The sequence below is a fragment of the Apaloderma vittatum genome, unplaced genomic scaffold (assembly GCF_000703405.1).
Source record: "Apaloderma vittatum isolate BGI_N311 unplaced genomic scaffold, ASM70340v1 scaffold4702, whole genome shotgun sequence".
Classification (NCBI taxonomy): Eukaryota; Metazoa; Chordata; class Aves; order Trogoniformes; family Trogonidae; genus Apaloderma; species Apaloderma vittatum.
Window position 1 is genome coordinate 42,442 of NW_009702925.1, and position 25,618 is coordinate 68,059.

General features: G+C 39.5%; 1 protein-coding gene across 1 annotated transcript in view; it reads right to left on the bottom strand.

The window, feature by feature from the left end:
• INO80 (INO80 complex subunit) overlaps window positions 1–25,618 on the bottom strand; it is a 55,517-nt gene that overhangs the window by 25,959 nt on the left and 3,940 nt on the right. Inside the window, 20 exon segments of the mRNA XM_009864400.1 lie at window positions 188–328; window positions 5,615–5,780; window positions 6,778–6,871; window positions 8,349–8,416; window positions 9,196–9,329; window positions 9,776–9,943; window positions 10,897–10,982; window positions 11,990–12,107; window positions 12,627–12,711; window positions 13,730–13,872; window positions 14,468–14,527; window positions 17,010–17,105; window positions 18,334–18,414; window positions 18,773–18,982; window positions 19,312–19,379; window positions 19,575–19,770; window positions 21,011–21,214; window positions 22,706–22,759; window positions 23,801–24,015; window positions 25,278–25,398. Coding sequence (XP_009862702.1) covers window positions 188–328; window positions 5,615–5,780; window positions 6,778–6,871; window positions 8,349–8,416; window positions 9,196–9,329; window positions 9,776–9,943; window positions 10,897–10,982; window positions 11,990–12,107; window positions 12,627–12,711; window positions 13,730–13,872; window positions 14,468–14,527; window positions 17,010–17,105; window positions 18,334–18,414; window positions 18,773–18,982; window positions 19,312–19,379; window positions 19,575–19,770; window positions 21,011–21,214; window positions 22,706–22,759; window positions 23,801–24,015; window positions 25,278–25,398 — 2,508 coding nt within the window.

A 25,618-nucleotide genomic window follows, 5' to 3' on the forward strand; every position in this document is an offset into this window, starting at 1 on the left:
AGGACATGTTGCAGTCACTTCCCCTATGAAAAAACTCACTATTGAATACAGCAACAAAAAGGATATCCTCACAACAGTTGTGCCCGACCAAAAGAATCTAATAGATCATCCTGTTAGCAAGACACAATTCTAACAAGATTTAAAACACAATAGAAAATACATAATTTACAGCTTAACTTGGACTTACCCGTGGACTGGCTATGCACAGGAAGGACGGCAGCTCAGTCACCTGGCAGCACCGTACACATGAGGTAGCTGATCTCCTTCGATATATGACATGGTCTGAATAGCCAGTAACTGCTTTACAGTGGCTACTGAACACAAAGTTCTGAAAATGAAATTTAAATTAACAAGTTACTATGTTTATATAAACAAAAACTCCTCTTCAAGCTTGCAACCATCGGTAAGACAAAGGACATTCATCCAATATTTCTCTTTGAAAAAGGAAACTCTACACATCTTCTGCAGTGGCAATGCACAGAATCTTTTGTGTAAGTATCGAACACTCAAATCCTAATAACTGAAATCAGAATAGCTTGCACCAATACCTGCCTTTGTGCTCAGCTGGAACCAAAACCAACTTTTCTCTTCAATGAAGGAAGCATGGGAATATTCTAGTAGGTCAGACCCTCGAGCTGTTTTAAACAACTCCTTTATCTATTCTGAAGCATGAGCAAAATGAAATGTAGCAGAGAAAAAAAAATAAAGAGTCTAAATGAGACTGGACTGATATCTTTTGACTTTTATTTTCTTCAACCTTTTCTTCCTTTCCTGTGCAAAATGGCTCCAAATTTTATGCTGAAGATTTTCAAGGTGCTAGCACGGTTACTCACACACATGAACACACTCACGTGTAAAACCTGGAATTTGCCACAAGTGTATCAGCGTCCTTTTGATACAGAAAAATATATTGATTCAAAAGTGGGGGCACTGAAATGACGCTGCACTTTAAAGACAGGAGAGCTCTTTGAAGTTGCTGGATTCTACCCAGAAAACTAAATTTTCATCAGTTATATTTCCTTTTTTATGGCAAATAACTGCATCAAAAAATGAAATAAACTGCTTAGAGACTAAGCTGGTTTTGCCACTTGTTTTTATTCTGACTCTATGTTCACCAATTGCTACTGATGTGTATAACTGTCTCCTACAGTATGTAGAGCGTTACTCTGCATACCATAAGAAACAAGCAACAATTTTTGAAATATTGAGAGGTACACTTCTCACTGCCATAGAATCACAGAATGGGCCCTCCTGACAATTCCAGCAGTTCACTTAAGGAAAACATAAACAGAATTGGAAGCTTTGGCATTGTTCTGCCCCAGAACCTAATCCACCAAAATTGATTGTATGCTACTTTTGCCTTACAGAGCCTCCCAATTTTCTAAAATCCCCATGTTTGGAGCTCTAAACGTCAGGGTACATAACAGAAGCAGACACCTTGTGTATCACGTCATACACTGGATACACGCATTCCTACGGATGCCAAAAAAAACCGCTAGAAAACATCCACAGGAGTGTTCTATCATGGATCATGCATTCTGGGCCCTTTCTGTTTCCAGATGTAGATGCACTGGGCAAGATACAGATGGCTAGCATGTGTCATTTGGAGCCTGCTGACATGGGAGAAAAATAGTCTTACTGTCCATACGTGCTGTCACCACCTAAGAAATGTAATCAGTCAATCCTAGCATGTAAGTGTGTCTTTCAGCTGCTACCAGTGTGACTCATGGTCTGAAGCTGGAAAAAAAGGAAGTTCAGAATCTCGGACTGAACATCTGCTCCTCTATATAAAAGGTAAGAGCAGAAAGAGCTGACAATAGCCTTTCATTGACACTCAGCAGGGCTAAAAAGCACAGGTCAAAGCTTGGGCCACACTGGGTAATGTGAAGTGATCCCAAAACCAGGCTCTTACTTAGCTGGCAATTCTTTATCAGTAACACTGGCTTAAGCAACAACCGCTTCACATGTTCATTCCTGTCCCCGCAGAGCTCCTTCTCGTTGGCCTAGCTGCCTGCGCTCATTAAGATGCCGATCAAGATGAAAACAAACCCTTGCCCCTCCTCCTCCAAGTTAGTTTTGTGATCAGTCTCACCACCTGGTAAAACAGGCCGTGTGCTGAACCAGCAGAGTGGGAAATGTTAAGGCTGTGGGCCAAGAGACTTGAACGTCGGGTTACTCACCCCAGGGCCAGGAACGGCGGCAACAATGCACCAACATCGCTGCTGCAAAGGGGGAGTCCCTTCCCACCACGTATTTGTGCCACCTCCTGTGCTAGTGCCAGCTTTACCACCTCCTAGACCCCTCCATAAGCCTCCTTAGCTACACATCTAACCACATAACACATTCCACAGCCACGAAAACAGCAAGTTTTCCGCAGCTGGCTCGTCCAGGGACGTGACAGCACAAGCCCACATCAGCAGAGGCAGGGTTCAGCGGCTGGGAGTAAGGAAAGGATGGCAAGAGTCCGAGGGGAAGGGTGACTTCCCTCTCAGCAACGACAGCTTTAGCTCACAGCTCCTCTCCTCCCCACCCCTGTCCCACACACGGCAAGTACAGCTGATTTTGTGGAGGGAACAGGCGTTGCATGGAGTCACAAGAGCTTTCCAAGAAATCTTACGACAGCAAGCATTAACATACTGGTTGTGGCTACAGTCCTTAGAGGGATTTGGTAACTTTATTTCCTGGAAAGTAAGAATACAAGAAATGGATAGAAAGGAAGCTAACAAACTGTAATTCCAAACCTATGCTAGTTTGTTATTTAATTCTCTTTTGGAAGACAGTATCAAAGAGCCATCAAAGATGGCTCTATTCCAACTAGAAGTACCCAGGAAGAAACATAAAGGAAAACTTCCACGAAGCTATCCAAAATAACAGAAAAAATATTATTTTTGTACGCATGCAGTATTAGAATTAGGTCTTGCACACGGGCATTAATCTGGTTTTCAGCTTCCCGTGTGCAAATTACGAGCAGGTCACATAAGAAACATGCCTCTCTGAACTCCCCGACACACAGAGGTGTTAAGTATTCATGAGCAGAGCTGACACCAGATCTAACAGGGACAGTGGAAACCAGTTTCCCATCAGTCACATACATGGAAAAGGCTGGGTAAGGTTACAGCCACTGCTCTGAAATGGATCATATGCCTTAGTACAACGAAGTCAGGAACCAAAGAGGAGGAACATTAAGAAATAAGAACGCAAGCACCTACTCCAACCATGCAATCCAAAGTAAGCCTTGAAAGAGGCTTTCCTATATTGCCAACAGAGCTGCGCATACATACGGGAGATGCTACCGGCATCTTAAGCTCATTAGCACTCCTAATTTTTTACAGTAAGAAAATTAGGAAAGCAAGGGACAAGTCTCAACAAATCAGATTTTATATTAATTGAAATCAACATGTAAAAATTAATACACACACTGGAAGTGCTGCCTAAGGAGAATGAAGAGACCTCACACTGTAAGGGATTTCTGTGGAAGGAACATGAAGGAACACATAACTATCTTTAGACAGATGTTACCTCAATTTCAGAAAGATCCATTAAAAATAGACATGTTTTTTTTGTCTACTGACTTATTTTCATAGTTTGCCTCTTCTATAGGAAATGCTGATCCGAAGAGTTAAGAAAAGCCTTTCCAGATTTATACCATTTCCTTTTTCCTCTGTTTCTCCCTCTTCTCACCCCCAACATGTTACTGTCTTATGAAGCTGCAGAGGAAGCCTCAGGGAATTTTACATTTAAAGTTTCTGAGGTTTGGGATTAGATTAAAAGAGTGAGTTCATTTTCACTCATGATGATGCGTGCAGCTAAAAGACAGGCATGTGAAGGCCAGTTCATTTCTCAACTCTCCTTTTGGTTTTTAAGATGTTCCATATGTAAGCTGTGCAAAAAAAATTCTGCAAACAGAGCTTATTTGAAAGTGACTTGAGGCAGTAACTTGTCTAACATGCAGGTTAGAAACACACTTCTTTTAGATTGACTGGGGTTATCACAAATGGGCTGTATCACACACGCTGATGAACTTTGCTCCTCAGCTGGCTGTTGTCTATGTAGAAGGTACCAGTTACACTTCTCACACACAGTCACAGCACTGGGACCTCCCGACACACAAGTAATGACTTCCTCAAAAGAAATTATCAGGCTAAACCAAATTAGATGTTTAAGTCTTGACAGGTTGTGTTACAGATCAAGATCCTTTATATTTCCTTGTTAATATTAAAATCTCCATGTGGATATTCCTCATCTCATATTTTAATATCTAGAATGTTAAGTCATCTTATGTTAAGAAAATACAATGACTTACATTTTAATATTTATACACACTAACTCAAAGGCTGAAAACTAGATTATCTTTCTCCACACACAAAAATGAATGCTACCTTCTGTAACCGCATACAACTTCTGGTACCACCTTCTACTCTTTTAGTGTAGGCTGCAACATTTGACTTAAAAAGTTTTCCTCAACCACACCAATCAGAGGACAGAGCTACAGTGGAGTTTCAGTGACGAGCATTACACAGTCAGTACCCAAACTGCTGAACGTCTTCTCAAAAACACCAACTGAAGGCAAATCCATGTAGTGAGACATTTTATCAAGCCAGTCACGAAACCACAGAATATTTAAAACACCAGCACTGCCGGAGTTAACTGGCACACACACTCTGCTGGCTTGCTCTTTGTTTGATAACTAGGACGACCCATTTTATTGGCTTTGCTGTCAACACTGCAAAACATGACACCAAGTCCAAAGTTGGTTTCCTACTGCTTATGTGTCTTCAATTTCAACTTCCTCTACACGCTATTCAATTGAATTCTGCCTATCTCCTTTCCCCTTCCAGACTCACGAACAGAAGCAATATTCCCTAGAGAAATTTGGCACAATCTCACTGTTTCAGAAAAGATTTTTCTACTGCATATCTGCTAACTGCCCTAGATGCTTTCCTGACTCTATACTAGCACTTTTGTGAACTTATTTCCCAGTGAAATGAATCAATCCAGCTATAGCCTAACTCAGGAAACCAACAGCAATTTAATCATAAAAAGCCAAAATCTTCACATGCATTCCAGGCAAAACATTAGAGAAAATGACCTTGCACCACACAGTAAGATGAATACACTTCAAGCCTACCAGACAGAAACATCAGAACAGAAACACACCGTTGACAGTGTCTGTCCACCAACTCTGAAATACCGCTAGGCTGCAGTCTCTGTTTCCCCCAGTTGCCACAACAACATATTGAATTTGAGATGAAAAGAGGTGGCTTCAGTCAGAAAACAAGAGTCTTACATGTAGAAGAACATTACAAAACTCGTAAGTTTACATGGAGCATCCATCCCTGACAAATCGTAAGTCTAGTTCTATTGCTCCAGTAGTATTTTTAAGACTTTCAATTTGACTGATTTATTTTTTATAACAAGTTTTGAAATGTATCCCCACATGGGAGGAAGACAGCAGTTAAACTACTTTTCTGTTAGCACTCGCTTTATTAACTATATCTAATAAAGTCAACCTCTTTCTAAGTTTGTTCTTCTCTGTTTTATAAGGACAGAAGGTTGATAATCTCCCACTCACGAAGACTTGCTATCACCTCCACAACACAAAAATGTTGCTTACCTGCAGCAAAGTGCAGCTGTGCAAGTTAGGGAAATTTACATCAAGCAAGAAATCCCTGTTGCTCAGAAAACACGAGCCCTGCTGTTTCTCCCCTTCTGTCTCCATCCAGGAGCGCATGTGATGGAGCCTGTAGGATGCTTTCAGAGACAGGAAAAGAGCTAACCACCTGAAACAAAACACGGGAGAGAAATTTATTCACTGCTTTGTCAGACAGTGGCTTGAGTATATTTGCAACATAATTCTATTGAACACAAATGGGTTTTTTTCAGGTTTTCAAACTTAGTGTCCTGACTTCAAGGAAATAATTTTTGCTAGACATCTTCCAATTACATGACTCTTATTCTATTTTTCTAAGGTGGCTGAACTGAATCAAAGTGATTAAATCAGAATATACTTTGAAGGACCTGGATTAAAACAGTTGAGCCCGAGTTAGCCACTACTACTTAAAAGTGCAATCTGACTTCTCTGTAAATTGCTCCACATATGAATTATTCATAACAACCTGCATAATGAATGCAGAATTTATCATAATGATCATGCAGACAAGCCAAGGGAAATGTGTATTTTGTTAATGAAACACAGGCAAGAAGTAGTAGCCCAAAATAACTGCAACAATAAATTACTACACTTACAAAGCCCTAAGCAAAACAACTTTATTTATTCATAAAGACTTGTTTTTAATCTCAAATCTCTTACAGTCACTAAGTACAGTCACAGTACTGTCCACTGCAGAATACACTGTAACTTAAATGGATCACTTCCCTTTCCAAGATAATTTTATTCCCCGTGTCTTAAAACATACACTCACAAGTGCAACTGATAAGCTTTGCAATTAAACTGGCCTTCAAAAGTCTGGATTTTACACTTGATAATGTCAGCAAGCTACAGTGTGATCCTGAGCACTCTTATGTTGTTCTCTGACCATGTTGTACATTCACAATGTCAAATCTGTGTAACAGAGGTTTTCTTTTGACAGAGGCCTAGAAATTGCCTTGCATAATGGTAACCTATGGAGGAATAGAATTTCCTATAATACTAGATCATGATAAACAAATTATATTATTTGGGGTATAGAAAACACAGGTTTACAGAGAAATGCCTCTAACAATACCTGTACTTCTCCTATAATTACTAAAAGAGAGAAAGAAAAACGTTGTTCTCACCTGGCTAAATGTCCCTGATTCATGAGGTTTGCCATTTCCGCTGGAGAGACATCAATAAACCGGAGGAAAGAAAAACAGCTTTCTTCATTGATGCCTATGTCACAGAAATACTCAAGTTAGGTCAACACATTTCACAGACACTCGGAGCTGAAAACAATACATTTACTTAACAAATTCTCTGTTGAGGGCTCTGGAACCGTCAACACAAGAGGGACATGTACTTGTTGGAGCAGGTCCAAAGGAGGCCACAATGATGATGAGGAGTTGGAGCACCTCCCCTGTGAGGACAGGCTGAGAGAGCTGGGGCTGTTCAGCCTGAAGAGAAGGATCTGGGGAGATCCAGTGGCCTTCCAGTACCTGAAGGGGCTACAGGAAAGCTGGGGACGGACTGCTTACAAGGGTGTGGAGCAACAGGATGAGGGAGAGTGATTTTAGACTAGAGCAGGGTAGATTTATATTAGAGATTAGGAAGTAGTTCTCCACTATGAGGGTGGTGAGACCCTGGCACAGGTTGCCCAGAGAGGTGCTGGAGACCCCATCCCTGGAGAGATCCAGGGTCAGGCTTGATGGGGCTCCAAGCAACCTGATGTAGTTAAAGATGTTCCTGCTCACCAGAGGGGGGGTTGGATTACATGAGCTTTAAAGGTCCCTTCCAGCCCAGCACATTCTATGATTCTACAAATTCAAGACACGTACTTTCTACGACAGGCCCAGCTATGTACGTATCTCCAATACAATTCATATCTATTTAACTTCCACACAAAAAAATTATATCCCCCAAATTACTTTCCTTTTATGGTATGACAAAAAGAATCCCCAAGCAAAAGCCTATTATGAATACCAAAACAGAGACTAGAATAATCAGCAAGACATACGGAAGCCAGGGAGTTATAGACAAGTGCTGGCTCCTGTAGCTGCATCTTAACTGGAGCTGCATCTTAGCTGGTTCTTAACTGGAAAGGGTTTTGCACAGCTGAACAGGTGCATGCTAACAGATTTCAGTGTAATAATGCAGTCAGTATCTCTTGCTTGTTTCTCCCAAAATTTTTCCCACCCCAGCACCTGAGCAATCTAGTTAGCTCTAGCAGGAAAAAAAAATCAATCACCTATAACAATAAATTGTATTTGTCAATACAAGGAGCTTATGTGGCGTTTTTGCTCATCGATAAGATCCTGGGTCACTTGCACCTCATCTACTTTTTACTTAAAACAGAAGGTGGCAGTTTATGTACAATACAGAATGTACTGAAACGAATCCAAGATTTCTCTGAATTGAATCTAGGAAAGATTCACATTAGACTGAAAAGGCAGCATTAAGCCTTGGAAGTAAATTAAACCAAGACAGGAGGAGTGGAACAAGAGACTGTGGTAGAGTTAAGCAGTGACCAAATAACAAGTTTTTCATAGATATAGCTAGAAGTACAAATGCTAACAGAATTCTAACAAGTTCTAATCAGATTATCTCAGAGGACTAATTGATCTGATCTCCCAGTCCTTCCCCCAAATAAGACATATTATAAGATCCCAGGCAAGTGGGCAATTCAACTTGCTTCTCACAACTGTAAACCTACCCTTCCTATGGAAGAGAGACTGCTGGATGTGGTCTGGTGCAAATGGCGAAAGTAAAACCCGTAACCACCTGAAAAGGAAAGTAACAAAACCAAACAAAATTGCTAAGGAAGTGTTAACACACACAATGTTCAATCACGCAAGCAGTAAAAAATGCAAAGTAACCATTCAGTTCTTCATCGTAAGTACTTCAGCACTCTGGATTTCTGGAATTGCATGGCAGCAAGAGAAAAGCATCACTGGCCCACATGCATTACTGTTAATTTGACACTGAGAGACACTGTTGCTCTGGAATTACATTTTACACCATGGAACAGTTAGTCTTATCTGCAAACATGGCTTTCCCATCTCTTCCCTGAGCATTTCTCATAGCTGAATGCAAACAAGACGAATCAAGAATTGTCACAGTTGAAGAAAACAGCAAACTGCACTCCAGCAGCTTCTAGTCACCCAAGGTAAGCATTCAAAGCTGTCAAGGCACTTGTAGACACTCGTGATATACCATGTCGTGACAGGTACTGATAGCTTCACTAAACATGAAAACTCACTGAAGGGAAACTCATTTTTTTCTGTAAGAATTCTTTTAAAACTTAATTCTATTTCACATCATCAGCAACAACTCTAAATTCCTTTTCCTGTCTTATGCAATGAAAGGGATATTTGATGACCAGGATTCCACCACGAAAGAGCATCAGGTATCAGATGCTTAACAGGTGAATGAATGAAAGAAAACAAGGAATGCATCTCCTGGCCAATGTTATTTAAGTACCTCGGGTAAGGGAGTTAATTAGCACTCACAAAGCTAAAATAAGTTTAAGTAATAATACTAAACATGCTAAGGTGGCTTACCTGTCCCGTGAGTGGTTAAAGACCCTGATCTGTCCATGACGGTAGATGAACTTTGAAATCTGGTATGGCTTTAGGGAGATGTGAAATGGAGACCAAGTTTCCTGTCGCTCGAACAGCTCTGGGTGATTGCACACCTATAAAAGAGAGAGAGCGTGTCAAACACGGGGAGGAAATAATTTAGTCTGATGTAGCATTTACACCCCAGATCAATGACTAATGAATGCTAAAAGTTTAATATTCATTAGTATATCACAATTATTTCAGTGTATCTACACAAATTTGAATACTGCATCATATTTTTTTCCTATTTACATAACAACTACTGCCCCTTCTTCCCGGGTGAATGATTTCCTTCAAGAACTAAGTTGAAGACAAACCAGTTAGCAGATGCATGCACCATTTGGCTAACGCTCTTCTACCCCAACATCATACTACACCGCATGAGAAACACACCTGAACTGCATGCAGATTTGCTTGTCTATGCTAGAATTTTTTTTTTATTATGTTTTATAGAAACCATGTTTCAGCTCTGGAATAATGAACGATTATACTTTCTAAAAATTATTTAAAATAGCCTTACCTTCCTGAACTGCATGACTAGATTCATGAGACTACTAGTGGTGGTCTGTGCTTGCTGAGTAGTGCCCATGGAGGACTGCAAGAGGTCATCAATGGAGATTTTGTTTTTCAGAGCCTGGTACAACAGCTTCTGTCGACTTGTCTGCTGGCAGTACATAAGGATTTCAATCTGCAAAATGGTAACGAAGATTTAGTCTTTTCTCTCTCTGAAATGGAGGGTGACCGCATCAGTACATACAAATCGGAGAGAAATAAACCTTAAAGAAAACATAACTTTCTCAAAAACCACATATATAGGCAGTCACATTCATATCTGTATTTCAGGATCCAACCTGGGAAGAACTTACCCAAGAGGTGCGTTTTGGAAGGCTTAGGTAATGATGTAGGAAACAGACCTTTAAACGTATGTGAGCACAACTAAGTAATCACACAAAATCTTAAGCAGCTCTGAAAAAATGACATTTGTAGCTGCTCGGCTTAAAATCTGACTTCAATTCTACTAACCTACTGTTAAAATGCTACCCTCATTAAACGGGTGTCACGACGACAGGTCCATCACGTAACAACAGTGTCTGTGGGAAGGTTCTAGTCTTGAAATAAGTATATCAGAAGGAAGTAGATGTCTCTTAGCAAGTCATCCCCAAACCTGAGCACACGTTGACCACAAGATCATCCAGTACTGCTTACACCCACATAAAATTAAGAGACTAACAAAAGAAAAGAGCGCGATGTTGACACTACACGTTTCAAGAAAAAGAATCCTAAATCCATGCCAAATCCTTCACAAAGGCAACTGGAGCTGTTTATCACCCAATCACTGCTCTATCAATCTTCAGCTAGTGGTATTTCTTTCAAGTTAATCAGGCTTTAAGATTTTTTTTATAACTGCTTTTTTTGGTAACTGTTAGCAAAATGTCTTCCCTAGAAGAAAAGTTCATTAATTAGAGGTTTTCCAGTTACCTTCACATCTAATGAGATTGCTGGGATAAGGTGCCCATGAAAGGTCCACAATCAAATTTCAAGTATGCAGACTCACAAACGAGTTTGCAAAAAAACAAATTAGACAACAGGGCTACGACAATAAAGCTGAAAAACTCATCCCAGACAAATACTTTTTCTCACCTTATCTGACAGCTCATTTTCCACATCCTTCTTGATTCTTCTCAACATGAAAGGCTTCAGGATCATGTGCAAGCGGGATAACTGGTCTGAAATACAGGGAATGGGGAAGAAGGAACAATTAATTGACAAAAGAAGAAAACTGTATCATGTTCCCTACTACAAATTAAGTCCCTTACTGCTCAGCCATTTCCCTCCATATGAGTTCTTACAGCACACAGATGATATCTCTCTGTTGATTTTTCTTTTTTTAAATGTGTAGTGAGCTACTGTTTAACTTAAGAATCTAAAGATCTTCTTCAAAGAATGAACTTCTACAGAATTTTATGTGTTCTATACTCCTCTGGGCTGACCTATGTGGGCTTAAATTTATCACTCGCTGTTAGTGAAGAAGAAAGTTTCAGATGAGATATTGCTAATTTGTGAAAACAGATCATTACAGTTTCGCCCCCCAAAATCACAGCATCACAAGAACAGGTCATACTGCACTGACACACAACTGCAGTCTTTATGATAAAAATAAAGGTTCTGAGAGCTCTTGAAGCCTTTGCTTTTGTGACAAGTTCCAACTGTGCTGTGTTCTACTCCAATAACAAATCAGCTATTTTACCTGGTTAGATTTTTCTAGATAATTATCCCCTAAAACTGAATGGGAATGTTGCTCTCTTGTAAAAGAATTTTTATGCTTTTCTTTTGGAGTTCAAAGAGTATTAGCGCTTTGTGTCATAATTTTTGTGTCTAGAGCTTCTAACAAAGTCAGGTGATCTCCAAGGCGGTGTGCTCCGTGGAAACTTACAAATACTTGAAATATTTGCTCTCCTGTGTTTGGGAAGGAGGAGGACTGGAGACAAGTAGCAAATCAACATTTTCCCTGCACGTTTTTCTATTCATTACACATGCTACATTATAGTCAGAAACACAAACTTTGACATAAACTATAGACAACAACCCATAACATTCCAATGCCATTAGGCACCCTCTGCTTTAGATTATATTTCTCGGGAAAAAAACCAGAGATAAAGTCGATCCATTTGTAGTTGGAAAAAGCAGCAGATTTTTAATACAGAATACTACTGCAGTTACACATTGCACTCACTCTCATCAATGGCAGATTTGTTCTCTGCATGGCTCTCAATGTCCTTAGAAAACCACTCATTGAACTCTTCATGGGAATCAAATAGCGTTGGCATGATAAAATGCAGCAGGGCCCACAGCTGAAAGGAGAGGAGGAAACAGCAGATCAACAGAAGTCATCCTACTGGGGACAAGGTACGTGGGGATCCCAAACCCCTGCAGGTCTTTATGAACAAAATCACTTCACTAGACCATGAGACATGGCAAAATTAAACAGAACTCCAGCTGCATCCTCTTCCCTCCCCCCACCAAGTGCCAAATTTATCAACTTAACAAAACACCACTGGAAAGCAGTGAGAAACACAGCACAATGATTTCAGCCAACAGGGGGGAAAAAAAAAAACCACACGAGAATTCAATTTCATCCTGTAATCTAGGTATTACTAACCACCAGGTATCTTCAGTTTTATTTTTATTTGAATGTGTTGCACATTTCCAAATTTTCCCCTCCTGGAACTGATTCCATGTTTGTCTGACAGTGGTTTGCTACAAGTACGATCCCACAAGCACAAAAATACAACAGGTTTCTCAACTGTTCACATATATTTAGCCTATATTCTTCTGTAAAGAAAAGTCTGCTCTTGTGAGCTCTCAAATACCTCAGCCATCGTGTTCTGGATTGGGGTCCCAGTCAACAACAACCTGTTTCGACACTGGAACTGCAGCAGGATCTTCCAACGAACACTGATCAATAAAATTAAGAAAAATCATTAAAACTCTTTTTTGTCGAAACATAAGGTATTTTAAGACCAACTGCTTCCAGTGACCTTCTCAAATGATTTTTGGAGGTCACTGGGGAAAAACTGTCACAGCTACTCACGAGTCTTTCAAAAGACAATTACAGGAAGAAGTAGCCTTTTATAAATTACAAAGAAATGTGCATAATTTATTTTAGTTTTCACTCATTTTTAGTACAAATAAATCTCATGGTGAGAATAATTAACTTTTCAAAACAAACAGTTATTACGGATCAGAATGTCACGTATTTTTTCCAAGTGCATAGGTTTCTGTGGTAGGAGTGCTGAGCTCTACGTTACAATCCCCTTCGAGGGGCAGTTTCCAAAGAATGCCGAAGAGACAGAGTGGTCAGAACGAGTCTCCAGCTAAGGACTTGCTGTGTACAGCTGCAACTTGGGCAAAGGTTATGGGAAAGCAATTACAGGAGTAAAGAGGGACAAATCCATTACTTGAAAACAAACAGCAAACTTTCTGGCACAGAGTCTCACGGCAAAGATTGGGCTTTACTGTGGCCAACAGTATTCACAGGGTTCTGACCTTCATTCGTGCCTGGAAGTGCCACTGAAGAATGAATCAAAATAATGCATTTAATGGAGCCAATATAAGCAATGCAGACTAAAGACTATGGATTGTTCACTAAGTGGAGTTCTAGTAGTCAGGAACAAAGAGGAGCAGCATTTCACAGTTGTTTTTTTAACTGTCCTGCACGTCACACAAGCTTCTGCTCCACAATTACTTTTTAATTAAATTTTACATATTTGGAGAAGGAAAATCTAAATGCAAAAATCCAGTGGATCAATCCAGGGTCATAGAGTTGTACAGATACTTAACTAGGTTAGACACTTAAAGGGTCTTATGGGTGTTTGTTTTAACTTGTACCAATCTGCGTAATCTTGATTTTATCTTAATACTCCTTCGAGAGGTTGCTGCAGGGAGAGGATTTTGTATCTACTTAATTTATTACCTGGAGCTACTCTTGAGAGCTTGCGCTTCGTCCAACACCATATACTGCCACTTCACTCGCTGGAAATACTTCACATCCTGTACTACGAGCTGGTAACTGGTAATCACCACGTGGAAAGGAGCATCCTGAGTATACAATGTCTTCTATAACCACAAAATAAGAAACAAATGTCAGTGTAACATCAATAGCTTGTGAAAAATTCGCCTGTATATACTGTAATTCCAGACTTCTGTTTCACAATCTTTTCTCGTTATTACTGCATTTTCCTCCAGCTGACTTTTTTAATTAATTCCAGCATGGTTACTCAAGCTCAGCCCACTAGCTTCTGAACAGTTTCAGATGCTTCTTAATGGGCCAGACAAGAACCAGGCACTGAATCCTACAAAACGTGGTTGTTAACTCAGGAATAATCTGACAGGCCTGCAGGGACGCTAGAGGCTTGGGCATCCTGCGTTTGGTTCCTCAAACAGAATAAACAGTCCTTGACACTGAAACTTCCTGCTTTATTTACAAAGTCCCAGCTTTTTCAGCTAAATTCCGTATCGCCCTTAACTGCCCTGTAGTGTATTGCTCTCCAGCACATGAGAAGCCTTCTACTTCATCATCCTAATGAAACTGCTGGTACATGGATGAAGAAAGAGAACTCTGCATCCACACACTGTTTCACTTGGTGGGCTGTAGCAACAGTTTCTGGTTGACTGCACAAAAAACCAAAGCACGCGGGCATGTCAGTATTACCTGACTCCAGAACTTCCTGATCACCTTTCTGTCATGGGGATTTCCCCAGTAAGGTAGCACCTGCAACAGTACAAAAATAGAAAGACGTTATTTTCAAATAAAGATACAATTGCTCTAGAATTTTACAATACGTATTTTACAAATGAAAATGATAGGCTTTCTCCAAAACAACGAAAAGGGAAATTATCTTTTTTAACACAAAGAAAAATCAGAAAACACTTAAAAACATTCAGAAACAGCGCATTCCAGGCAAATTTATCATGCAACTTTTGCCTAGTACAAAGACTAGACTAAGCTATGCCGACAATCTCAAAATGCCCAGTAGCATGTTTCACCTTCTAGTCATTTTTTTCTAAAAATTAAAAATGATACTTTGCTTATGGCAGAAAGAGCTCTGCCCTCAACTGCTACAGTTAATCTACACTATTAGTGCTCTTGTTCTCTTGTTAAACCTTCCCCATCATCCACTGGTTTAGTATTTCAGAACTATCTCCCCCAAAATCTGAGATAAAAGTTAAAACATCTGGCCTGGACATATTTAATACAAGATTTTTAAACTGTAAGCACTACTATCAGAGAAATCTGTTAATCCCTTTATAGCTCAGAATTTCATGGGTCCTATTACTCAGCACAGGTCTCTGCAGTGCCCTGAAACCAGTCACTGGTTAGTAACACTGTACTGCCATCTCCTGTCGGATTAAAAGACTACACCCAACGAAGTGAGGAACGCTGGGTTTTGAGGCTGTGAAATGTCTTAGCTCCATCCTTCAACTGACAAGCTCCAAATTTCAAAGTGCCTTTAGTCGAACGTTCTTCAAATTCTTCTGAAATAAGGATGCAAGGAAAATACCATCAGACTAGTCAAAAAGTGATGTGCCTTTTCAGATTACATATTCTGCCAAGGACCTGCAGAAACTAATTCACTTCACACTTCTGTACGATTAGAAGCAGGAACAAAACTGGTTGAAAAAGATCAAACAAAGCTGCAAAGTGACAATCGTTAAGTTTAGAAAACTTCTTTTTAAAGCATGTTCTGCTCCACAGATGAGGTGAATGTTACCATGCAATAAACCCAAAGAACAGCTATATAGTGATGGAAACAGGTTTATTATTTTTATCTATCTTTTCACAAGCACCCTGACTGCATTTTTAAAATGTTTTCTACATTTCATTCACAAGAAGGACAAAGCATAAACAGCTGCTTGCTTATTCTAGACAATGAACTGATTAAAGGAAATGAAAGGAAGTAGAACGGCCAACTGCTTTTAGGTTTTCCATGCAAATACATAAATGGATCATTTTTGGTGGGTTTTTTGAAGTAACTCCTCACTAACTTAAGCATTTCTATTTCTTTATCAGTTTCCTTGAAGTCTCAGTAATCAAATTTATCCCTATATAAGTCATCATCCGGTACTAAACTATGTTCTAGCACAACTTCTCCTGTACAGCTGCAAAGGAGAACACACGGTTGCATCAGGGGTCTGCAGATCAAGCTACTGGGTACAAGTCCTACAGTACTGCCTTATCCCAAGATCAAGAAATAAAAATAGTACTCAGACTAATACTTCCACGTCTTTTCCTCTACCTTTTTAAGTAGCAAAGACATTCAAACAATTAACTTGGATATTACTGGTATACTACGTGTCTTTTACTGATTTTACAGGTTCTCGGTAAAAAACACAGGTTTAAAAAACACCTGATCAAGATCTCTTCATATCAAAGGTTATTACGTTAACAACTCAAGTATTTAGACTATATTCTTTGCACATGTAACTGCAAGCTTCTGACACTTGAGTTTAATTCTAATATTTCAGCCATGTTCAGCAACAGGCATTCTTCTCAAATCCTCCTTCGCAACCCTGTTTGCCACTGCGGAATAGGGAAATAGTTTGTTTTTCAGTAAGTGATCGTTCCTTGCTTTCTATCTTACTGTTTCACATTCACAATATACCTCAAGAACTCTCACTCATTTTCTTCTAATCTTTTTGTTTCATCTATTTGTGCCTCACTTCTCTCCTTTTTCTGCATTACTAGTTTTATGTCTATTGTTCTTCCATTTTTCTGCAGCAATAACTGCATTCTCTCTTCCTCTAATCTGTTCAGAGTTCAGTTTTGTTCACACCCAATCTTTATCTTATACAAATTGATATGAGTGACTGTAAACACTGGTCTAACCCTAAAGACAGCACCTAAGACTGAAATATTATTTTTATATCTTCTGTCAGGCCTACACATTAGAACCAAACATCCATTCTCTACCCCACTTCAATTCCTCACTGAGAAGGCGTCTTTAAGCACCTGCAAAAGAAAAATCCCATTCAAGTAGGAACACTACTTGAGTTTAAGTTTAGTTTTAAACACTGGATAACTGATTGCTCCAGATAAAAAAAAAAAGATGACAGAAAAAAATACCAGAATCAATCCCACTACAGAATTCCAAATTCCAGGGTAATTAGGCATCCAGATGTGGCAAAGAACTCAAGAGAACAACACAGTTTGCTTTTGAGACAACAGAAAGAACTTTCTTGCACATGCTTATTACCTTAAACTTAGGTACGAATCTGGCAAACTCCTGGTGCCAGTTGTTAAGAGTAGAGGCAGGTGAAATTATTAAAAAAGGTCCCCAGATGTTCTCTCTCTGGAATATATACATTAAAAAAAAAAGTGAAAACATGTCACACAGAAATGAATTGGGGGGGAGGGACACAGAGACAGTCTGATACAGATTTACAACTACTAAACCACAGTGGCTACATAAGCGAGGGAACTATATGCAACACAACCAAACTTCCTCCGAGCACAGCAGGGTGATACAGAACCACAGAGAGAGCAGATCCACTGTTTCACCACCATTTATTTTATGACGGCAAACCAGAACAACCGCTGTTTCAACCTGGCTCGCTCCTTTGTCTCTGCAAGTTGCCACCTTCACATTTTTAACAGCCCTTGTCATTTTGGGGAGGAAAAGAACTTCAGGTTGCACTGGCAAGCTTTGCTTCATCCCATGCCATGCCATCCCATCAGAATACCCTCTGGTGAATAACAAATTTGGGCCCTTAGTGTACTGGTAGTTACAACTGGGCTGCAGAAGGGAAAGTCAGAAAAAGCAAAAGCCTTGTGCAGGCTTCCAAAAACCTGAAGTTGCAGTTTAACAGGGAGACAAGCCTTTCTGTCTCCCCCTGCCATACAGATGAGCTCTGGAGCCACTGGCTCTGCACGCTCTTCTGCCATGGTGGCTCACGGTGCCAGGGAACTGGTATCAAAAGGAACAGAAACAAATGCACATAATTGTCATTTTGGCACAACTGAAGGTAGTTCTGCTCTCAGTATCACTTGGGTAACATCCGCTGCTTATGGCAATTGCCTGGATGGCAATCAGGATTTTTTTATATATAAATACAAAGGTATCTATTTCTGCATACACAAGCAAGCTTCTGCTGCTTTTTTTTGGCTTTGTTTGTCTGCTCTGGCACAGAAAAATCACTGTGCTTCCTGAAAAAAAACCAACCCACAAATACAGAAATCCATGCTCATTGCCAAATCTGGGCTTCAATTCTACAAGCCTCTCTGATTTGTAAGAGTCAGTGAACCATGAAGTCTACAACTTTTCTCTTACCAGGCTGATATTTAGAGGCAACTAAAAAGATACTATTCTGAATAAATTCAAAATTCCATTTATATTTATATATATTTCTGTATACATACAAAGACATGAACTTTCAAAGGTGTAGCTTTAAAAAAAGGGAAAGGCCATAGCTAGAATGACTTTTAAAACACTTAAGCCTTATCATCTAGAATTGAAGCATGTGAAAAGTATGCATCTTCTACCAAGCATACCAACCAAGAATAAGTTCTAATCTACCTACCTCAGCCAGATGTGCAAGGAGAGCAATACTTTGTACTGTTTTACCCAGACCCATTTCATCGGCCAAGATTCCATTGATGCCCTGCAAAAGATCCATAAATCAACATCTTTCACCTTACTATTTTTAATCCATACAGAACAATCACAACTGAATTTAGGGAGAGTAGGCCCAGCATAACAATTCTGAAACACCTTAATGTCTCTTAAGACTTTACCAAGACATAATTTACAATCTCTAATTTAATACCCCAAAGTTTATATTTCCTAAATAATCAAAAACACTGACAGGTGGTTTATATAACATTTTCCTTTCTTCAGGAGATGTTACAGACTAGTATACGCAGTCTATTTTTAAAATCATGACATTTTTTGACCGAGTTTACTCTAATGACTTAAATAATCCTAGAAGCTTTAAAAATTTGCAAGATGTGATAAGATACCTGCTCATATAGGTTGGCCAGCCAATTCATTCCTTTCAGTTGGTAACCTTTCAGTTTCCCATTGAAAATAGTAGGCTGTGGAATATCTTCTCCCGCTCGGATTGATGGGTTTGCTAAACTGTAGCTCTCTCCAAAGCCAGTACCGGACTTGTTAGCAGCCCGTAAAGCAGCTGCCCGACTCTCCTTTGCATCTTCATCAAATGATCTGGTCTAAACAGGAAGAGGAAAGTACGTGTAAGATGACAAACACATTAATTTATCAAGAAATTGTAGAGTAAAAGGCTTTACACTTCACATTAAGACATAGGATGTCTGCCAGAAACTAAGAGAAAACAAGGCTGTTCCTTTAGCCCAAATCTTCACAGTCTGTTTTTTAACCTGTTCAGCACAGAAAGCGAGAAACGGAATTACATTCAAATCTGGCACCTAGGATTAAACAAACCTACTTGAGTTGGCTGCTATGAGGCATCCTGGTTCTGTGGCCTCTACCCATTAATTCTGCTTTCTCTTCTACTTTGTGGATCCAAAAATATACATACCCGGGCCTGATGGATCTGGTAAGCATCCTCAGCATTCTTCAGAGCTTGGGCCTTGTAATAGTTACTATCTGAAAACAACATCTCCGCGTTAGAGCTCTGCAACTGTAGCCATCCAAATTAACACAAATAAATTTCAATAATTATGACAAAGGCTTCTTACGTAGGAAGATTTTGTGCTTGAAACGTTAAGTTTGCACAATAACGCGCAGAGTACAGTAAATTTCAAAAGCATGCACTGGAAGGATTGCAGAAAAATCGCTTACCATAATCTTCTTGGGTGATGTTGACCACTACTCCTCCACCAATATCAATTTGCCTTTGTGTAGAGCTGTCCTCCAGTTTGCGTAAGATTTCCTCCTGTATTCCATCATGTCCAATATCTCGTTTACGACTCATAAAATGGGCATACAATTCAGTCTGTGTAATCAGGAAGTTAAGCTTTCGCTGCTGCCTCTTAGCCTAACAGAAGAGCATTTATAAAAAACAGATCAAGGAGGAAAAAAACAAGACAAAAGTTTAATGTTTAAAATATCATTGAAGGAAAAAAATTATTTTAATAATATATCAACAACTAATCTATCCAGACTGCGATGTGCATCACTGCGATATCAAAATGCTAAACTAGTTGCACATAAGAACTTTGATCACCACCATAACCATCTATATTAAAATATAAATTTGTTGTAAATTAAAAGTTCTTTTAAATTCAGTAATCATGATAAAGAACACCATACTCTAATAAAAAAAAGTTCTAAAATTTTGTTTACGCTGAAAAATTAAAATATTGACAAAAATCAATGGGATTTTAGTGGTCTACAGTAAAAGAATTGAAGAGTTATATGCTCTGATGACAACCTAACTCCAACCTTCCGTTATTTACTAGGAAAGAGAATTATGGTAGAATACATGAAACACATCACTAATTAATACAGTGGAGATATTATTGGCTGGGCTTCAGCAAGACATTGAAGAAACTCTGTTCCTTCTTAGGTTCAGGTTAAAAAACGCTATAGTTGGGAGCTGTTTATTAACCTAAGTCAGCTGAACCCTTCACAAAACACGAATTTGCAAGAATGAGAGGAACACAACAAATAAAAGCATAATTTAAGCATAAAACTAAACATAAAGATTCCATCCTAGCTCAGCACCGCACACGTAAAGTAACAACCATAAATCCACTAGAGAGCTTTGGCAAGGAAGCTGTTTCTTAAATTCAACCCCTATTACTCAGTAAGGAAGTCGAGGAAGCTATCACTTCGCCAAGAAAAAAAGCAATCGCATAAAAACTCTGTGCCCCATATCGAAACTACAGTATAAGTTTACAGCAGGGGTGAAAAAAAGAAAATCCAACGTGAGCGAGAAGGTGGCTTGCTTTCTGGACCCCAAATAATGTACAAACGAGACAAAAGGCTGTCCCTTGCCAACACTGAGGTATGCATGCCTGTGAGACGCACGCTGCTGCTCTCATCCCTCCCTCCATTTCACTCACTGCTAAAGAACTGATGCAGTTCAAAGGCTTTTCTTCTCACCTCTAGTTAACATTAGAAGAATTATTTTAAGATAGAAGAAATATGTGGAATACTGCTGAAATGGAACCAATAACTGCATTGCACGGCCTAGATTTAGAAACTTAAATTATCCAGTCACTTCTGTCTCCCTCACCAGATAAACTAACAAGCAATCTGTGTTTCTGCTGTACCTCTCTCATCTCCTCATCCAGCTTGCGTTGCTCCAGTGCCTCTTTCTCAGCTCGTTTGCGATGTTCTTTTTCCACCTTTTCGTACTTTTTCCAATAGAGAAGCATCTCCTTGGTAAGACGACGCGCCCGTGGTAGAGTTTCCTTACAGTTTTTCTGAGCTTGGATAGCAGCTCGACGTACCTCCCGCATGCACTGATGGGCAAGCTAGAGAGAAATGAGGTTTGGAAAACAGTGGTAAAGTGAGAAGATTTTAAAGAAAGTCAGCAATAAACATCACATTTAACTTTAACCAAGCCTGATCTTTTGGAAGTGATACTTTACTTGGCAGTAATGCTTCTTGAAATGGCATTTCCAAAAACTTCCTGAGATGGTGAAGACAAAAACTGAAGACGGTTTCAGGAGGGCACGGTACGCAAAGGATCCTTGAAAAGGAGTCAGGAGACCAGAGTTCACGACCCACCTGCAACCCTGACTCACCTATTCCAGATGCTTTTCTATGGTTCTTTTTTCACTGTTTTAACAAGGCTGCTGCGTTAGCAGCATTAGTGAAACACAATCCCAGTCACATTAATACGTTGCAAAGTGGAGGAGTATCTCATGAAGAAGCATAATACAACATAATTTTTCATTCTAATATAAATAAATTCATGCCATTGTCGTCATGGTAAAAATCGCTGGGTTTGATGTTTGTGACAGGTTTTTTCTTTCCTCCACTAAAATTTGCACGTCAACAATGCCAACGCACAGATTTAAAATGATCAAGCAACGTGAAAACAAAGAATAAAAGGGGAACTTCAAAACCTCTAAGTCTGCTGCTTCACTCCCTTGCTAAAATGCCAGTTGTGATACCTACAAATACAATAATCGCAGACTATTTGCCCAGACATCACGAAGAAATTCAGTCTGCCAGCTAAGGAGGACCAGCGGAGAGATCCTACCTACAGCAGTTTCTTAAACATAAACATGCAGGTCCTGTTTTCTGCCTCGTTTACACAGAAAATGCTCCCTTTCTTGATTATGTATACACAGAACAGAAAATTTCCTGCATCACTGTCTCTGATGATTCTTAGCCATATACCTGATTACCCTTCCATTAGCCATATAAATGAATCAGACACTTGAGGGTAACACCTGAAAAATGCTCAAAGCCATTACCAAATGTTCCTAAGGTAAAGCCTTCTAGGTAGAAAAAAAATAACAAGAAGACTCTGACGAGGAGAAAAAAATCCTTTTGCAATCACTTAAGCAGAAAAATTGTTCTATTTTTAGTCTCGGCTCCTATATATATTTATGTAAATTAGCATGTTTAATATAACAAGAGCCCCTTTGATTTCAACAGGAATGCTTAAACCAGCAAATTTGAGCTTGTGAGGAGATGGGTAGTTTAAAGTATATGGAAGTCATTGATTTATCGTATCAAAGGTCAGTAAATTGAAACAAACTAAATCCTGGGAAAGCCCAAAAAATCTCACGAAAGAAATTCGTGTTGCTCATTTCATCTCTTCCTTACGAAAGATGCCAGAGGGACATACGTAAAAAATTAAAAGCCTTACACAAAGTGACAAATCACCTCTATACAGTGCCTTCTCCTGTACTTCCCTGCTAGTACAGTCAGTATCGTAAGAAACAAGAAATAGAGGTTACAGTTTGCTTATTACATCCATTACAAGCAACGGTATAAAGCTAAACAATTACCTTTTTGCTGTTGGTTAGGAAAAGGTTGCGGGCTGAGGCTTTTTGCTTGTATGCCTGTAAAAGAATACCATCTTAAAATTAATTAAAGGCTAACTGCGTCACAGTATTTTAAAAGACTGCTATCCAGTCTTCAGCAGACACATGTGCCAACTTCAGCCATGCACACTGCTGTACAACTGGGTACAGGTACTCTAAGTATTTTTTATTTTGACTGAAAGAGCTTTTGATCCTTAATTACTGAAGGCATATAAAAATGTACTCCAACTCCTGACGGATGCATGTAAAACACCTCCTTTATCAGGACCATTTCTTTAATTACTGCTATTGCAAAGCAGGTTTCTCCTATTTCAATGTTATCACTGAAGTAAACAACAAAAATTTCCCGTTTCCCAAAGATATTCACATTCAGCGTGGTTCTTATATTCCTGGATTAAAATCAGTTTTTCGAAGAAAACAGGGTCTATCACACCATACATATCCCTCTGCCCGACTTGTAAGTTCACAAAGGATGATAGAACCATCACTCATATTCAACATCCTAAAATTCAAAGACTGTTAACTGCAAACTCCAAAAAGCAGGTTGTGAGGTCCACTCTGATGACATCTCAGAAAACCAGCACCAGTGAACCTGCCTTTCTATTTCCAATGTGCCTGAAGCTCACCCTGTACGTGACACACTTTTCCCTAGACTGCTTCTGAAGCAAGCTTCAAAAAACATGAGTGTTATGATGCTCTAAACGCTCCCTTCCTGAACTTTATGTAAAACTGAGATATTGGCTTGCTCTATGTTGCTAGGCTGTAGATTAGCAGGAGTAGCTGTCAGAGTTTACTGTACTCTTGACAGACAAGAGTTGGACAGACAAATGAAAGCAGTGCAAAGCACTGCACGATCCACTCAGCCATCTCTGGTGTAAAGAAATTTGAGCTACACTTTGCTTAGAGATTACAGAATACAGGCTTGGTCATTAATGACCACCAGAATAAAATCAGGTCTTACTTCACTGCAGTTTTCCAAGTGTCAACTCCCCACCAAGTTAATTTTCAATTTTACTTTCTCGCTGCCATGACCGATCCGATGCCACTAGCCAAGCTCACCTTTGGCAACTCCTTTTTAACGATGCTAAGCCACACCTTCCGCCGACGTGCATTAAGTTGCTCAATAGTCAAATGCTTTTTCTTGGACCCAGGTGGCGGTGTATCATGAGAAAACTTGGCAAAAACTTTGGTCTGGTGATGGTGGTGTCGTGGTGACTCCTCTGAAGAGAGTTCTTCATCCCGTCTCCTCTTTTTCTTTACTTTTTTCAACTTGCCTGCATAGAAATAATGATCATAAAGATCAATTTCTTTTTCTACTTCTTTGGGATATACTTAGTCAGGTATCTTATCCTAACCAATTTATGCGTGGAATTGACAAGAAAGCCAAACTCATCCATGTTTGCCAATTCTGGTGTCATCCATTTATCTTATTAGTTATTTCCTCACTAATTTATAATGGAAAGATTTACCTGTTTAATAAATAGAGTGATAAAATGCAATCTTTCCAACCAAGGAAACATGCCTTGGGACTTAAAATGTCTGGGGTGTGGTCACATGCTTCTCACTTTGTGGTGAATTTCTACTTAGACATGTAAAAGTAAGACATTTAAAGGTAACAATATTAGCATTTAGTAGGATAATTCTCAAGACAAATTTGTTAGCAGTTGAAAGAGACTGGCATGTTATCATGGATCACAAATAACATCTTTCAGAGGAAATTGATGCTGGTATCAGGTATTAAAAATACTCTTTGGGAGTATGCAAAATCACAGATACTGCTAGATTAGTGGAGAAAACAAATACAGAATTAAAGGAACTTGCAGAAAGATAGGAAGGAAGGAAGGAAGCCCAAAACAGGCCCCTTAAAACACAGCTCAAACTTAAGTGCTTGCACTAAAGAGACTTCACCCTACACTGACAGTTCACAGCCTTCTCTTCCTGCTCCCTTACAGATTTACAGCTGCTGCCAGCTCAACCAAGGAAGGGAACGGTACTTCCTGGCAAACAGGCAACTGAAAAACGCCAGTGGAGAGGTTACAGAAATAATTCTATTATTTTAACTCACACTGGACATCAGTTCTGAGTTCCCTCTGATTTCCTCTCACCCCTTATAATTTCTTGTTCACTAGAATTACCTGCCACAATAATGGCAGCAGGTACTGGCTAAGTTCTTATATTTTTCAATGAACTCTCGTGCTTTGAAAAACTTTGAGTAAATGGACGATGATGCACAACGGTATTTATGGATTCAAAAGCAATGAATAAAGCTATGAGGTACTTACTGCATAAATCTTTCGTTCTAGAGTCAGAGGTTCACAAATAAAATCTAAAGCTGTGAACTCTCTATTCACACACCCTTTTCTCACCCTACCTTTCTAGAAGCCAGAAGATAAAGCACAGTATTTTCTGAAGCTTTTTTCTGTGATGGAACTGGGTATGTCCATGCAAACCCTGTAAGTTTTGAACATTTATGTGTAATGTAGGGAAGAAGTTTAACAACGGAAGCCATTTAAAAACACAAGGTGAGCGAGTTTACCTTTTAATTTTTTCTCTTCTTTAAACTTCTTTTTCTTGGGCCCTAGCAGGTGGCGCTGCTGCTCGTAGTAAGGATCATGTGTAGACAGCAGCCCTGCACTGTAGTACTGGTACTGCTGCAACTGAAGGGGAGGAAAACGAGCACAGGAAAGGAAAATAGAGGTCACAGAGATAGCAGGTGACCAAGTTCAGATCTTGATCATCAACAGGAGATCAGAAAACATGAACTTCTCTCTATTTAGCACGGTTACCTAGAACCACATGTTGTTCAAAGCGAGCAAAGTGGCCTCCAAGCTCTACCCAGCCAGTACTGGCTTACCCAGTTAAGGCAGACAGGAGGAG